At 41.2% G+C, this 17,624-nt stretch overlaps 1 protein-coding gene across 7 annotated transcripts in view; it reads right to left on the bottom strand.

Annotated features, from left to right (window-relative positions):
• The window catches only part of Musk (muscle associated receptor tyrosine kinase), an 89,028-nt gene extending 76,446 nt beyond the window's left edge, over positions 1-12,582 (bottom strand). For 6 of the 7 annotated variants that reach the window (XM_028779968.1, XM_028779970.1, XM_028779972.1 and 3 more), the window contains exons 1-3: positions 12,388-12,466; positions 4,987-5,113; positions 1,741-1,892 (exon numbers count right to left, since the gene is read on the bottom strand). In XM_028779968.1, coding sequence (XP_028635801.1) covers positions 1,741-1,892; positions 4,987-5,113; positions 12,388-12,466 — 358 coding nt within the window. Of the gene's footprint in view, positions 1-1,740; positions 1,893-4,986; positions 5,114-12,387 lie in introns of all 7 variants that reach the window. The other variant, XM_028779967.1, reaches the window with a different exon arrangement.
• Positions 12,583-17,624: the final 5,042 nt, after the last annotated feature.

Raw genomic sequence — 17,624 nt, 5'->3', positions numbered from 1 at the left:
AAAATATGGAAAAACCATGAGTTCCAGAAAATGAGATCTGATATTTGTTGAATTTGACAATAAAATAACAGAAAAAAGGGAAGAGGATTAATAGGGAAATTTTCGTTTAAAAAACCCCTTTGGTATATAGATTCAAAAGAGACAAAAACAGACCAGGAACGTGAAAATAAACACATATCCTGGTGGATTTGTAAAAATAAAATGTGAACTCTGAAAATAATAGAAAATGCTAGAATTTTAAAATAGGTAAATCTCAGATTTACTTATAAAGAAATAAAAAGAACTTTCATCTATAACCTAAGTGTGTTGTGATATGTCAGCTAAGGATTTTCTCTGAGACCTGAAGCAAAGAGCTAAGGCTTTGGATATATCTAGAAAAATTTCAACTCAACAGGAAGGAAAAATGAAGAGTTTCAGCCCCACAAAAGACTCAGAAAATACCTTATGTATACTCTGAGAAAGAAAGGTACATATTAATTTCTTCCAACAATGGTAAAAGATAAGAAATAATAGGGAAGAAATAAAGACCTAAAATCAAAGAGGCTTCAGGAGACTTCGGTTCCTTCAGATGACAACATATTAGCTTCTTATTAGTAATGGGAAAACTCAGTTTGCGTTATTGCAAGTCTGATAGCAGGTGCCTACAGTACAAGGTGTCAGGACACCAGGAGATGCTGATGCTACTCTTACCTGAAAAGGGACAGCAAGTTTCTGTCCACTCCACAGAGGCAACTCATGACTGTGGGAAAGTTCCCACATCAAGAAACTGGACAAAAGTGTCCACAACCAGAAAGTGACATATTAGCACTTATGACTTTGTAAGTTCACTGCCAATGTGTGGCAAGATCCGCTACCAACCCTTGATTTGGAGACTGCTAATGAATTCAGATAAATAGCATGGAGTTTTGCAGGGCAAGGACTTGTGAGTGACTCCATCTCCTGGCTATTAAAGCCCTCCAGGATGATGGCAGACAAAGATACTGAGAATGCAACCAGACTGTCCAATGAGAGCATCTAGGATCAAGTGAGAGGAGGATGTTGATCATAAACCCACATGAGAGTTTGCACAGGAATATAAGAATAATGGCTTAAAAGTGGCATCAAGGGATAGCAGGCTTGTTCCCAGTTACAGCTAAACCTGTGTAACAAGGTGAGGGAAACATAACATCCTCCGTTTAAGCAGGATGCCACTCAGAGGAAAACAACTTGAAATAAAGCAACTTAAAGTATCTACAGAAAGACGAGAGATCTAAAATGAGTGTTTGCAATGGAACTATGTGTTTGAATGCACAGTAAGAACTGGGCAGGAGGCTCAGCAGTTAAGAGCAACTTCTGCCTCTCCAGAGGACCAGTGTTTGGTTCCCAGCAGCTATATCAGGTGACACACAATAGCCTGTAACTTCAGCTGCAAGGTTTATGATGCCCTCTTCTGGTCTCTGTGGTCTCAGCACACATATGCACATAAATAAGCAAAATAAAAATGAATCTTTAAAAATTGCACAGTGATTTCAGAAGGAATTTCCCAAAGGAAAAAATAATGGGAGAGGAGAGACCTAAAGCTTGCCCTAGGGTGGCCGTGCTGGCAGGAAGAAGGGGCTTGGGGCAGGTTGGCCCTGGAGATGGTATTCTGTGCTTGAGCTTGTGCTGAATGTCAGGTTGTCAGACTCTCTGTTAATGACTGTTCCAGGTCATGTGGAGACAACTTTAAAACCATAGACTATGCTCCTCCTCCCCACTCACTCATCTTCACTTGCAGGGCGCCACAACTCTCCACGGCTCCTCCCACTCCATTGTTGGCTATGCAGCAGTAGATGCCATCGTCACTGTCTTCCACACTCAGGATGGTGAGGAGCTGACCATTCTCCCGGATGCTGTATCGGGTGTCAAACAGCCTGCAGGTCATGGAGCAAAGAGGGGGGGATATGGTGTCAGTGCATCCTCTGTGATTTACACACACACACAAACATATACATATATACACACATATATACAAACACACACACATACATATATACACATGCAAACACACACAAATACACACATATATACACACATATACACAAATACACATTCATACACACATATACACAAACACACATATACACAAACACACACTCATACACACATATATATACACATATACACAAACACACATACTTATACACACATGCAAACACACATATACACAAACACATACTCATACACACATATACACAAACACTCATATACACACATACATACACATACATGCAAACACACATATATACACATATATACACAGACACACACATATGCACTTACAAACACACATATGCACATATACACATCTTTGATTAATGGATTAAATGGATGACCAGTCCATGAGGAAGTAGAAAAAAAATGTTAGAAGAAATGTGTGTTTTGAAAAGTTGAATAGCCTTGCTTAGCATAGTAAAATTAAGCTACTTTTTATTCTGATCTCTCTGGGCTCCATAATCAAAACACCACTAAGTTGTACAAAATTCTTCCATGAGATGACGGCTGCTGCTAAGAACAAGTGTAACATTTACATGGGAAAGTGTGTGCTTGTGTGTGGTTGCATGCCATTCTGAACTTACAAAGTATACATGGCTGTCTGACCAGCAAGCCACACTCATCTGCCTCCCTAGAGGTGGGATTACAAGCACCCACTGACACGTTCAACTTTCCTTGCATATGTGTACTCTGGGGGTTGCACTCACGTCTCATGCTTGCAAGGAAAGACCATTACTGACTAGCAAGTGCCCTCCAGCCCAGGGAAGTCCCAATTATTTAATTATCTATTTAATAATTCATTTAATAATCATGAATATTATCACATGTTTTAATAAATGTGAACACAAGCAATGAATTTATAGCTTATAACTAAGAAAATTTACGGAATCTTATTTTTATTTTGTTGAAGCCATTAATGACTGAATAAATACCTTAAATAGAACTGTTCCAATTACCTTTGTGTTTGTAAGTTGTAGTGATTCTTTGTGCTTTACAAACATGTTAGTTGTATAAAAATAAAAGGTTTCAATATGCCATTTCCATGCACGAACATAATAAGCTTCGATTGTACTTATCTCTCATTACTCTTTCTGCCCCAATGTTGAAGAGCATGATTAAAAAAATCAACGCTTTGATATCTTGAGATTGTCAGCTGAAACATGCATGTTAATGATCATTACTAGAGTCTTAGAAAGAGCTCAGAGACATAGTGGAGAGATGCTGAATCATCCAAGACAATGCCTAAATTATCATTAACTGACAGTTGACTTGAAGGGACTATTGATGTAAATATGAACGTTATGCCCTCTACTTGTAGAGGCTAAGACGCTGCCTGGAAAAAGTGACAGAAAGGTGGTCCTTGCCACACAATACCAAAGAGTTCAGCTAAATGATGCCTTATACTTATTTGGAACTCAGATCTAATGAACAATGGACTCACAATTAGCTAGGAAAATTCCAGACACCGTGTTGAAGCTACATCTGGTGATCTTTGGGAATTTGCAGGAAAATTTGAGAAAGATAGCTTAATATACTTTTGGAACTGGAGAGCTGGCTCAGTGCTTAAGTGAACTGGCTGGTCTTGCAGAAGACCTGGTATTGGGTTTTGTCCCCCAAACCCATAACCATCTGTGACTCCAAATCTAGGGGATTCAGCCCTCTCTTCTGGGCTCCTTAGACATCATGTAAGCATGAAGTATATATACATACATTTAGACAAAGTACTCATACATATAAAATAAAACTGAAGTAAGTCTTTCAAAGGCTGTTCATAAAAGAAGAAAAAGTACTGCCAAGTAAAAACAGAAATTCAAGCTTCATGAGTTGGGAAGAAAAGTCTCAATCTATCCAAATTGCAAATGATATTAAGGATGTTTCCCAGTCGTTGTTTGTGAGCTGTCCTGGAGCTTCTGAGAAAACTTGCCTGGCAGAGATCCTGAAGGCTGTAAGTGCACAGTGATTCTCCACAGCATTTCATAGTGTGTCACAGCAGGAAACACATTCCAGTCAGAGGCAGCAAAAATATGTGTGTCCTGTCTCCCCTCCAAGTTCCTGGGTCCCAGTCTATGGACACCAGTTTAAGTACTTGTGTAGATGAAATGTTCACATATCCCCCAGAATATATGACAAGCCTAGAGTCGGATATGATAGTATTTGACATGTGGCCTTTGGAAGGTGATTAGGTCATGAAACTGGAACTCTTGTGAGTGGGACCAATGTCCCTATAGAAGAGGGCTAAGAGAGCACCTTCATAGCATTCCCTCATGTGAAGAGACTGGGGGAAAATGAATATCTGTGAACAAAAATGTCAGCCTCATCCCCTGACCCTATGCTGCTGGCTCCTTGAACTTGAGACTTCTCAGCCCCAGTGGGGTGGGAAGTAATTTCCTGTTGTTTATAAACTACCTAGTCTTAGCAATTCTATCATAGTGGCCCATGTGCACTAAGAGCTTTCAGCCTCAGTGCAAACAACATTGCCTGCTAGAGAGCCTCCAGCTCACTTTGTTTTAGATTCTTTAAGGAGTATTTTTGGTGAGATAACTATTGTAACGAAGGAAGAAAAGCAGACCCTTTATCTGCCAGATGAGAATTTTGTTTTCGAATCTGTCTCATTTTGAAAGAAAAAAAAAAAAAGACAGTGACCTAGAAGTCAGACTCCTACACATAGTTTGGGGACCTAATGGGTAGAACAGGTTGGTCCCTCAGTTCCTCTGTGTGTGCTAGGTCCTGTGTCTGCAAACTTAGAATAACATGGTGCTTCCTAATCTCAGAGGAGCTTCAAGATTCCCAACTGGCTTCCCCCATGTCAGATAAATCAGTGTTTTCCTCCGAACTTCAGAACTCCCATTTACAAAATGAATATGTGTTCACTTTGTGTATCCTAGAAGGTGACCTGTAGTTCGGCCAATAGTATAGGTGCATTTCTGTGGATCGGAAAGCACAAGGCAAAGCAGGATGAGACAGAATACTTACTTGATGAGAATTTTATTTCTGGTCCAAGAAATCTCAGGCTGAGGGTAGGATTCCACAGCACACATGAAAGTTGCCACTTCTTCAACTAAGGCATCTACAGTTTCAAGAGGCGTCGTGATGACAGGGGCTAAACAGAGCAGAAATAATGGAGAACTTTCAAGAGCACTGTTTATCATTGTCCTTTATCAGCCAGAAGCTAAGACATCCCTGAATGAGTGCTACTGTTCCAAGGCCCACTGGGCATTGGAAGACCTGTCTGTAATATCAGTGTTCCAGAGGAGACAGGAGATTGTAGCTGGCTAGACAAGCTGAATCAGCAAACAAAATATAGTGGAAAGCAAACAAAGGAGATCTCTACACATGTGTGTGTGCAGATGTGCAAATATGCACCAAGCCACACAGAAACACACAAGCAAATGTTTACAAAGAAATTAAAATGTAAATTAAAACTGTACTCACTGGAGTGGCTATAAAGATAAAGAAAAATAACAAATGTTGGTGAGGATATTGATAGATTAGAACCCTATGTGTGGGGATGTGGAACCCTGGGGTATTTGGCCCAAACCCCAGAGCCCAGAGACCTGCCACGAGGTCTCCATGTCCCAAGTAGACGGCGGGGAACAAGTCTCTGCCTCAAGATTTCCCTGGCCCCGCCCTTCTCCCCCGCTTCCAATATAAGCAAACCCCTTCCGACATTTTTTGGGAAAGCATGCCAGACACATCGCCATGTTAATAAATGTCTTCAGCTCTATGCGCCTCTTGGAATCCTGAACTCATTGTGTAAGGTCAAAACCTGCATGGCGGGGTGGGAGTGGGAGAGAGAAGCCTTTTCTTCTAGCGGAACACCTATGCATTGTGGGTAAGAATTAAAATGGTGGTCTCTGGGGAAAAGAGTATGGAGGTTCCTCAGAAAGAAACAGGAAGAGAATTATAATCAACTGTTACACTTCCAGGCATGTATTTAAGAGAACTGAAAGCGGAGATTCAAATACTCAAATATTTACACGTTTCTATTTGTAGCCGCATTATTCATAATAGTCAAAGGGTGGAAGCGACCTAGATGTCCACCATCAGATGGAAAAGCAAAATTAGTATACACATATCATGAAATATTATTTGGCAATGAAAATAAGGGAAATGTTACATTCTATGACATGAAGGAAATATGGAAAGAAAAAAATGAAGTATAAGGAAATAAACACAAAAGATCATATTAATTAGATTCTATGCATAAAATGTCTATAATTCAAAAACCTACAGAGCAAAAAAAAAAAATTTATCAATGGTTGTGTAGGACTGAGTGGGAAGAAAGATGTCTTATCCTATGGAGCTGGATTATAGGTGGCTGTGAGTTACCCAACGTGGGTTCTAGAAACTGAACCCAAACCCTGTAGAACAGCAGGAAGTGCTCTATACTGCTGAGCTGTGTCTCTAGCTCTGCAAAAATAATAGTTATTGATACTTTACAATTGATTACAAATGAGTGATCACATACATAGAAGTGTACATCTGAATCCCACCCAGCTGTGCTAATTAAATAAAGTAAGGTAAGGGCATGGGTGGTTTTGCCTTCTTGCTATGGTCTGCTTGGAGTTGGGCTGCACTGCCAAGAATGAATTGTTCTTTTTGATTTAGTCCCCTAGGACCTAAGCGAAACAGTGAGATACAAGAGCACATGCCTGTAATCCTGGCATTAGAGAGGCAGAGACAGGAGAATCCCTGAGGCATACTGCCCAGCCAGTGAGGCTGAATTAATAGTGAGCTGCTGACTCAGCATGTCTCAAAAGACAAGGTGAAGGGCAAGTGAGAGAGGCACATGGACAGTCTCCTGCTGCGTGCGTGCACACACACACACACACACAAACATATGCGCATGCACACACACACACACACACACACACACGCACACACACACGCACATACACACACAAACATACAGACACACACATATATCATTTGCTATTTAACTATACTGTATCTATGTTCTGGGGTCACTTTGGTGGTAAAGATGGTCCACAGCAGGTCAGTATGCTGTGCTGTGCATGCTATTTCTTGACTTGGCCTCCAGAATTTGTTGGTCATTTGAAACTGGACGTGGTTTACAGTCTTTTTACAGCAGAAGGAGACCAATCAGCAGAGTTTTTAATTTTTCTCAGAAAGGTGGATGTTAAATATATTTCAGTGCACTATCTGGTAAACCGGACAAGATGTGGTTATTACAAATAATGCTTTGAAGGCTATCAATAATAAAAGGTGTCCAGGTTTTCATGCAAGGTGACCATGCTAGGTGGCAGAGCAACATAGAAAAAATACAGCGAGTCAACAGTCTTGGAAGCAGAAGTAGCTTTTGCAGTTTCCTTTGACTACTTTGTCTTTTCAGACTACATGTTAACTACCACGTGTAAGCATTGTTTTAAAAATAAGCTTTATTCATCAGTTCCTTTTACTTCACAAAGAGATTGAAATGCAGATGTAACAGTGATACACACACTCCTGTGAGGACAGTTAGGATCAAAGAAGTAGGACAGACTCAGCAAAATCTCGAAAATCTTAAAGAAGTACATGAAGTGTCCCTTAGAGCAGTGTTGTAGTGATACCTTCTCACAGTGCTCAGTGATGTGACAGTCTTCAGTGATGGTTGACTGGTTTTATTCCTATCAGCACCTAAAACTGTTCAACAATCGTCCAATGTTGTCTATTTCATACTTTACCTTTATTATCATATTTATCAAAACAAGAGTTAAACACGATTAAGCATTTGCAAATGACACAAGGGCTAATGCTAGCTGAGTAACTTTTGAAATCATCACAAAAGTAGGAAGCAATGGAGATGGTTTTCAGGGTTAAGGTTGACTTAGAGGTTCTGTCTTAGGGCTGGAAAGATGGCTCAGTGGGTAAAGCCCTTGGCGAGCAACCATGAGGACATGAATTCAGATCTCCAAAACAAACATGAAGGTGAGCATTTTAAGTGTGTCTGTATTCTTGTGGGAAGCAGGAGGTGGAGACAGGAGAGTCTCTGGAAGCTTGTGGGCCAGCTAACCTGCAGTACACAGTGTCACAAAAAAGAGATTTCTACATACATGCCTTGGCTTTCACATATTGGCACTTACTCATGTAAACACACACAGAATGAGAGAGAGAGAGAGACAGAGAGAGAGAGAGAGAGAGACAGAGACAGAGACAGAGACAGAGAGATCTGAGCTCTGAGCTCTGACATAGACTGTCTTATAGTCATGGTTATACACAGAAAATGTGAGGCTTAAATATTAATTTTAATAAATATATTAATTTCTAGCAGCAGAATATAATTTTTCAGATTCACTTAACCCATCTTCCAAAGTTATCTAAGTTCCCTTTGAAATGTTCACTGACACAATTGCCTGGCTATACTGAAGGGTACAGCTGATTGACAGATCTCTTCCTGTTTACTTACCTCTAGCACCGGGCTTTCATCCCAGCCAGAGCTTGTCTAAACTGGAGCTCTGTCTCTTCTCCTGATCCAAGAACCACATGAACAACAAGCACGTGAGGACGCACATAGCACTTTTTGGATCCACAGAAAACGTAGCTTGAATTCCAGTTGTTGATGAGTAGGGTATGGCACTACCTTCCTTTGTCCTTTATGGACCTAGAACATGGCACTACAGACACACTGACTTCTGGTTGAACCCTTACTGACAGACATGACCAAATGCAAAGGAGCCAGATGCATTGTGTTTTTAAAAGAAAATTAATGCCAAGACCTTAAAATTCATGGTTTTCTAATTATTATCAATATAGCATTGGTTCTTCTTTCAATCACAAAAACACTTTGGTATTAGAAAAATTTTAGATTCACCAAAGAGAGTAACAGGTATCAATCCCCATCTGACATATCCTAATAGTGGTTTAATTTAATTGTGGTGAAATGAAAGTTTTTGTTATGATATCTTTGTAACTTGTAAGATTTACATATATATATACATATATTTGACCATTTTAAAGCTGTATCACTAATTGCTCAAAACTGGATGCACTCTGAATTCTCCTCACCAGGGACAGACTTTCACAGTTGTGTGTAGCTCTCGAGAATCTTTAAGTCCACATCCGTTGGAGATCTTAAGCCACAGTCCTGTAAGGACCCAAGTAAAAGCATGCTACCTATGACCCTCACAGCAACTATGGGTAATCCTTAGTGTGACCCTGGATACTGGCATTGCTTCACTCCACAAGGAATTGAAGGCAGAGACTAAGTACTTTCTTTAAAGATATGTTGCAAGGTGCTGGGGTCAGGAAAGGGGAAACTAATAGTAACACCCGCTCAAGCCTTCAGTATCCTTGTTTTGTATACTTCAATGTCTGATCTCTAGCATGAGGTATTTTCATGTAATTGCAGATTCTGTATCCTTGGATTCTTCAGCTGTATGGCCCTGAAAAGCAGCAGTTTTGAGTTAATCTGAACAGCTTCTCTCATTACTCCCGTGTTCACATAGTGTTTGCTGGACACAGGAAAGTGATTGTTCAGGTTGGAGTCACTTTTAAACCACTGTCCACAGCTCTAGGTTGATGTTCTATTGAGCCCATTACAAATCCTGTCATGGACCTGAAAGGACCATTCGGCTGATATCTCCTTCACCTCCACTCAGTGACCTCGAGTCCTACTTTATCTTTTGAGACATTATGAAATGTTCACTCTTTGCTTCCACACATAAAGACAATGATGTAAGGCAACCATGCTTTCCTGCACATGCAACGAGTAACTCTGACCATGTGTATCAGTGTGAAACACTCACCCAGGACTTGCTGTCCCGGATGGAGTTCACAGCAGCTGTGTCAGCTCTGACTGACTCATGAGCGGAATCTGTGACTCCTATCTCTGTGTACATGTAATTTGGAAGACAAGGCTTCTCCACTTATCTAAAGAGAAATTACTTAGACATTAAACACTCTAGATTTGGTAGGAAATGGGGTCATTTTGAAGATGGGGTTTTGTGAGGAAATCCTGTGCATATTAAAGAAATCCAATTCTGCCCATGTGAATCTTCTGCTCGTACAGAATTTTTAACACCCCACCATCTCTTTAACTCACCCTGATAAATCAGTAAGTGCTCTTAAAATATGTGACTGTGAAAATTCAATAAAACTTTGGCTACTTTCATACATGATGATTTCCAAAACTCTCCTACCTGAGGTGAGGAAATTAAATCCATTTTTTTTTTAAATCTCATTAGTTGAAATTATCGAGAAGGACAATCACCTTTTGGTTTCAGAATGTTAGGCATTTAGATTAATTTAAAGCTAAAATTATAAACTATTGATCTCTGTGTGCAGAGAGAGAGAGATGAATCCTTTGAATATTCTTCCAGGTCTTAAACAGCCTTGTTTTAAGACCATCCATTTTGAACTCGTCCACTATACTGAACACTATACTGTGTATTGTGTACAGGTCCTTTGATTTCAGTCTCCATTCTGGACTTGGACAAGTAAACTCTCTAACAAACTCTTCCACTAGCTACTGCTGTGAGCAAGTTCAGCAAAGCTATCATGGTTTTCAACAGTAAGAGAACAACACATTCAAATGGCTCTTTTCTATCAAAATACGCCATATAGTACAGCATTTAAAATCTTTAGGATTTCATTTTTCATAATGTTATTTACTTTCTGAATTCATCTTGTATATTGAATAGACATCTAATCACCTAGGGGTGGTAGTGCTCAGGGATAAGGCTGACATGAACCCAACGCTAATGTCAATTTTTACAATAAACAGAATGGGCTAAGAGAAATATTGTTTTGATTTTTAAAATTTGCAGTGAATACATTGTAAAAAAAAAAAAGAAAAGAAAAGAAAAATTGAATGGTATTGTTACCCTGTCCAGTGATAGTCTAAAGTTTGTAAAACAGAGTTGATCATATGCATTTGAATGAGGGCTTAGGACGGTTGGGAACTAAATAAAAAAATCACTTGTCTCCAGACTCTAAATAAGCATATAAATGCAGAGGTGTTTTGTGGAACTTTGTTATTATTGTTTTGTGTACCCCCAGTTGATTTAGAACTTCAAAACAACTGTGCTGCTCTTAATGAGCTGAGGTTTAAGGTGCATCCTCCCTCCTGGTCAGTATCTGTCTGGTACAGATTAAAATAAGTAAGAGTGATTAGAATCCATAGGTCCAAGCAACCAGGTATCGCTCCACCGGACATCCATATTTTGATGAGGAAGTATTAAAATAACCCGAAGCCAATGTTAAGTCCTTCTGGCTATTATTAGGTATCTTTAAAGGTCCAGGGTCTTTTTTATCTAAAGATATCTAAAAGTATCATTGTGGTGTAAATTATTTAGAACATTAGAAGATACCAACCCCTTTGCCCCAAGAGAATTAAGTAAATAAATAAGAAAATGAAACTATAGAATTAGATTGTTTGGAAAGAATGCTGTCTGTTACATGAGATTCATGACCTCGTGGTTCCAGAACTGTAGGTGAACTATAAAACTTAAAGATGAATTTCCCATGTACATACAAACGCCATTCATTATTTATTCAAGATAAAAAAATTTCAGTACTTTGGCAACTCAGCGGAAATAATTCGTCTGACTAAAACCTAGAACTCTGCATAACTCTGTTGTAAGACACTCCTCACAGCACCCTCTGATAGCATTTAGTCTACTTCTTCGTGCTTTGCCTTGAAGCTCCCTTCTCTTTGCAAATCACGTATTTTTCACTCTTCCTGATTCTAACTTTCATAATTCTCGGCCAGGAACCACAGCTCGGCCAGGAACCACAGTGGACGTTCTTGCTGCTGCAACAGGTGTTTGTCACTTTCTTAAGTTGCTTTCCCCCTTAGGTGGTGTTATTTCCGGTACATTCCAAAGGCACAGGGGGAAAAGAAAAAAAAAAAAAACCTAGTGCAATCGCTTGCCAAACCCAAATCACGACCCCAGTAGCAAAGTTACAATCTGTTGTCTCTGGATTTTTATCTGCACTCCTTTGTGTGTCTTCTCTGGGTCTGATTTCTAGCTCCTAAAATGTTCACTTAAGAGTTTGGTAAAAACCAAAACTGAAAGTAGAAACGACTTTTTCTCAGAAGCAAACCACTCTGGATTTCTGGCAGTGGGGTGGATTATATTCTTGGCAAACCCAGTGTGGAATAGTTTTTGATGACCCATTTAGACCACCCCCGTGTTTGACATACACAGAAAAAGAGCCGACCTCATTAACTCATGGTCTTCCTGGTAATGCCTCCCTAGAAAAGAGATCTCTGAACACATCATGTCATTTTGAACTGTCAATCAGAGAAGAAGCTATCAGTCTATATAGACTTTTCTCTCTCTCTCTCTATACATTCTATCCCTACGTCACACAAGTAAAAATCAGTCACCATGAAGCTCACACGCACTTTAGGGCAAGATTGTACAGACCAACCTCTGGGAAGTTTCTCCGTCCCGCTGAAGGCGACCAGGGTGAGCATCTGGAACAGTGGAATGTTGACAAGCTCTCTCATGGTTGATCCAGGCTCAGGAAGAAAGGTTGCTTCTGGACAAGGTGAGGAAAACGCTCCCGGGTTTACATTTTAACGCATGGTTTGTTACAATAGAGTTGTCCGCTAATGACTGTTTGTGTCTGCAGCGCCACAGGCTCTAAGTATAATCAGGAATCCTCAGACCTGACTGTAATGATGGACGTGGCCAGCTGGGGAATACTTACTCAGGCCAGTAATGCAAGTGGAGGGCTGGAGGAACAAGGGAAAGAAAATCCCTTCAGAATCCCTTTTAAGACGGTGGCAGAAGGACAATACCAGATGCCTTTTGTGGCCGTCACTGCTTTCCCTGAGTTACAGCATTCCTAATGCGAGGTCGGTTGGTCCCCCACCTCTCCTGTACTCAAATGAGGAATCCGGATCAAACTAATTTTGACTTTCTTCATTACTCACCTGACCCCCCCTGCTGACAGCCAGCCTAGCCCAGCTGCTCCAGATTTTACCCACCACGCATTCCTTGAATTCTTCCCGGTTTTCCCTCGCACTGGTAAAGTGTGAGTAACCTGTTTCTTAGACAATCATTAGAGTCTTACACTTTCATCCCTGAGATATGTGAGCATGAGATAGCCCCTCCTGTTCCAAAGGCTGCAGTGATTTCTTGTCACATAAAAATGCATGCAATCCTCTCTGCTGTGGGGCAAGGGGACGTGCTGGCATCTCGTTCTCTCTCTAGCTTCATCTTTTGTGATCCCTGTTTCTTACTAGTCATATCATATTTGATGGCCTGCTGATAGTGACTTGTTTCCAAGCATCCCGAACTGACTAGAATGCTGATATCTTCCCACATTTGTGTTCGACTGCATGAAGCCATACCTACCACCTACCCCCAAAACATAAAGGCTGGATGTACCAGTTCTTCCAGTAGAATGCAATTTTAAGATGGTGCTGAAGTAATGTTCATGAAAGCATACTATATTCATGACTTTTTTCATGGTTATGAATTCGTTCATTGTTACGATGGGAACTACTCAGTTTCTATCCCAAATTATAGCAATTGCTGTAACAGGTGTTGACAAGAAGATAGAGAAAAAACCACTTATACATTGTTGGTAGGATCTAAATCAGAGCCATACTGGAAAATTGATATTGATCTGATGTGTGTGTGTGTGTGTGTGTGTGTGTGTGTGTGTGTGAGAGAGAGAGAGAGAGAGAGAGAGAGAGAGAGAGAGAGAGAGAGAGAGAGAGAAAATAGCATTGTTTGCAGTACGGAAACCTCCCCTTTTCTTGGAAGGATACATTCTAACACCCTACTCCAAGGTTGAGTCACAACTGGTCACACTGCATTCACACTTAGAAAGCAGAGACAACTAAAGTTTGTGTTCAACTTGCTTTCTTTTTTCTCTCTTTTATTTATGCAGTTCCACAGCCCATGGAATGATGGCACCCACATTTGGGGTGGGTCTTCTCTCCTTAACCTTTCTGAACAAACCTTTGAGGACATGGCCAGAGGTGTGTCTCCTAGATGACTACATATGACAGTTGCAAACCATAGCAATGAGGGCAAAACTCCAATCCTCCAATTCCCATTTTGTAAAACCATCTAAAATGTAGTTGATATACACCCTATGTAAACAAAAACACAGTAAATTATATAGGCAGGCATATAGTGAAAAATTACCCTCACACTTTCTCTGCCTACTCAGTTTTCATCCCAAATGATACCAATTACTATAACAAGTATTGGCAAGAAGACAGTGAAAATGAACACTTATATGCTGTTGGTAGGATCTAAATCAAAGTCATACTGAAAAATAATATGGTAGTTCTATAACTATACAGGCCTAAAAATATAATTAGTGTATAATCAAGCAATCTCCCGCTTCCAATATAGTCATAGAAAAGTTATCTGAGAATAATTGTCCATCAGTGTGACTGGAGAAAGAAAATGTTGTGCATATACCTCAGGTAATGCTACCCAGAATTGAAAGAAGGAAATTCTGACTTTCACAATATGGGTGAGCCTGGAAGCCACGAGAATAGGTGATATAAGCCAGGCATAAAGAGATAAATACTGTGTGCATGCCCTTATATGTGGAATCTAAAAACATCAGTCTTTCAGAGACAGAATAGAAGGGCTTTTACGAGAATCAGGGGGAGAAACTGGGGACAGGGGAGATGTGACTTTTAAAGAGGTCCACATTTTCTGTTAGTCTAGAATGGTGAGTTTTCATAATCTACTCTGTGTGGTAACCACATTTAATAATAACTGATGGTTTTTAAATTGCTAATATATGTTTAACGTGATTGCTGCCTAAAAACTGGTATCTTGGTGAGGTGGTGTGTGTGTTAATTAGCTTGACTGGATCTTTCTTCAATGTGTACATAAGTCAAAACTGTTCCCCATACATACACATGAAAGATATGCCAACTTAAACAAAGAGAGTAAGGGGATGAGGAAATGGGCTAGCTCATGAATTTAAGAATCTTCAGAAAAGTGGAGACCGGTGGAAAGGTTAGAAGCATGGGAAGAAGACATTGGTTGGAAACAGAAATTTTCAATTATTTGTTGGTGGAATGTATTATGCAGATCCTATAAAACTGAAGAAAACACAAGGCACAGGAAAGAGAAGACAGAAAGAATGTTCCATGTCTCAGGGAAGGCAGGAGGAGCTGAGCCTTTAAATACAAGTCTTTTGAGCCTTGACACAAAAATTGCCAAGAAAGCAGATTAGAGAGATGGCTGAACAGTTAAGAGCACTTGCTGTTCTGCAGGGAACCTCGGTTCCACTCCTCGCACTCACATTGGACAGCTCACAACTCGGGCAACTCAAGTTCCAGGGAATTCAACGCCAGCTTCTGGCCTCTATGGGCTTCTGTTCATACATGATACACATACATATACTCAGACATGCACACATACATGCAACAGATGAACGGTCTCTAAAATGCCAAGGAAGATATGAATAGGAAAATGCATAGGCAGGGTAGCAAAGAGTTTGTGGAGCCCCCATCTGATAGCTGCAGCTGATTCTATAAATTAGAAGGTACTGTGTGAGATGATTTAAAGCTTTGGCCTCAGAGATTAAGGAAGCACACAGCTGAGGTTGTTGGCTTTAAATTTAGACTGATACTCATTTACTTTGGCATGATAGATTTTTCACCTTCCTAAGTGGCACACATTAAATAATTGGGTAGGGTTATTTGGGGAATCAAGGGAGGAAAAGGTATTAGTTGGTGTTACTTTAGTCCAAGGCAGCATCACTCCCAAAATGAGAGGAACGTGGTAGACACTAGGAGGCATGACAATGGAGCTGTCAATTAGCAGGTGACAACACAGGCGGAAAGCAGAGTGACCAGCACTTGTCCTCATCTTAAGATCACTTGAGCGGTGAGAAACTGGAAGGTGGGATCAAGGACAGAGAAAGGAGTGGTCCTGAGTCAGGGTTGAAGTCGGTGGTTTAGGGTCGGGTAAATGGAGGTGCTGTGTTTGCCGTGCCATGTAACTGCCCATTCTGCCCCACATTCGGAGGCCACTTTGTAATGGCCCATTCTGCTGCTCTGGTCCGCGGGTCAGGGTCTAGCAAGAGAGAGAGTGGGGATGGAGGGGCGAGAGACTCGAAGAATGGAGACAAGACAGAGTCTGATCAAGTCTCGTTTATTGAAAGGAAATCCTGGGTATTTTACCCTTTACCACGTGCCTTGCCCTCGTGGACAAACACAGCTGAAGGCACTACTTCATGTGCTTTGCAGCATGGATATCACGTGCGCCTAGCTGCTGGCAGCACTAAACAGCAGATCAAGATATGTGAGAAAAACAAGATGTTTATCAGAGTGTACTGAGCTGTGATGTTGAAAACAAGTCCCTTGTCAGGTTATATGGCTCGAGATGGCTGCAAAGATGATAGCCGCTTTCTGCTAGGAGGGCGGCTCCCAACACTGCCACTGGGCTAGAGCTCCTCAGGGAGGCGAGACTTGGGAGTTTGACTGCAGTCACCCACACAAGGTGGTTGTAGGGCTATGGGAAGCCTCAGGATCCCGCTCCAGTGGTGGGGAGGTCAGTTTGAGGTCCTGGAGACAGCTAGAGCTGGCTTGGGGGGTGAGGGGGCCCAGACCAAAAGTGGCTGGGGACCGGTTGGTTCTCAGGCTCTTGGACCTCCAGGTGCCACTGGGAGCCTCGGAAGAGCTGAGAACAAAGTGGAGTCCTGCCGGCTCAATATAGCCCACTTCTGAAGGGGAGATGGGAACTCCAGAGTGGAGAGGAGAGTCATTGGCTTGTTGCAGTGGTTGGCTTGCTTGGCTTGGGTTGGTGGTCTTTGTGGCTGGGAACACAGAGAGACCTTCTGCGGGAGATTAGCCATCAGCTCTGTAGGTGAAGGCCTTCTCCATTGCTCCCCAAGGCAGATCCCAGAGAAAGAGAAGCAGTCCATTGTTTTAAGATGCTTATTGTAATAGCGGAAAGTAGATAATAAATCATACCCAGTTTTTCAGAGTGGACCTGAGGCTAAATACCTTTTGCAGGGAGGAGGGTCTGGGAAGGAAAGCTTAATTGGCTAAACCCTTCTGGCCTTTAGATATCTCAGTAATATGGAGATCTGTCTTGAGGCTCCGTGGCCTGTAGTCATGCCCTCTACCTGTGGAGGGGCTACTAGGGGCTTTGCCCTTACATGGTTTAAAGACACAAATCTATGGAGGGCTCTGGCCTCATGTCAGGAGCCTAGAGTCTTGAGGTGTGGCAAAATGCCTGCCGTCCCTTAGGATCACCTGGGTCCCACCTAGGACCCCTCAGGATCACCTGGGGTCTCCAGTGGTTTCTAGCCAATGTTCGACCAGAAACCAGGCTGACTTTCATGGTCCAGTCTGACAGTTTAGGTGTTAAAACTGGGGAATGGAGCCTCCACAGTCTGTGGTTACTTTGCTCATTTCTCAGAGCAGAGACCAGCTCTGAAGTCATTGGCGTTTATGAGACTGGAAGACTCTAGTAGTGTAGATGGAATGAATTCGATACAAATGAGGAAAAAGGAAAGAAAAGAAAGAAAAGGAAAGAGATTTAGTTATAAATCCAAGATAAATATCAGATTTCCAACTTGAAGGAAACCATGGATCATTTAACTATGTGGGTCAGAATTTCCAAGAAGAAAAATGGCCACCCAAAGAATTTATTTATATCCTGCATATAAAGTGG

Source organism: Grammomys surdaster, unplaced genomic scaffold, assembly GCF_004785775.1.
Source record: "Grammomys surdaster isolate TR1022 unplaced genomic scaffold, NIH_TR_1.0 363, whole genome shotgun sequence".
Lineage (NCBI taxonomy): Eukaryota > Metazoa > Chordata > Mammalia > Rodentia > Muridae > Grammomys > Grammomys surdaster.
This window is presented reverse-complemented; position numbering and strand designations above follow the sequence as displayed.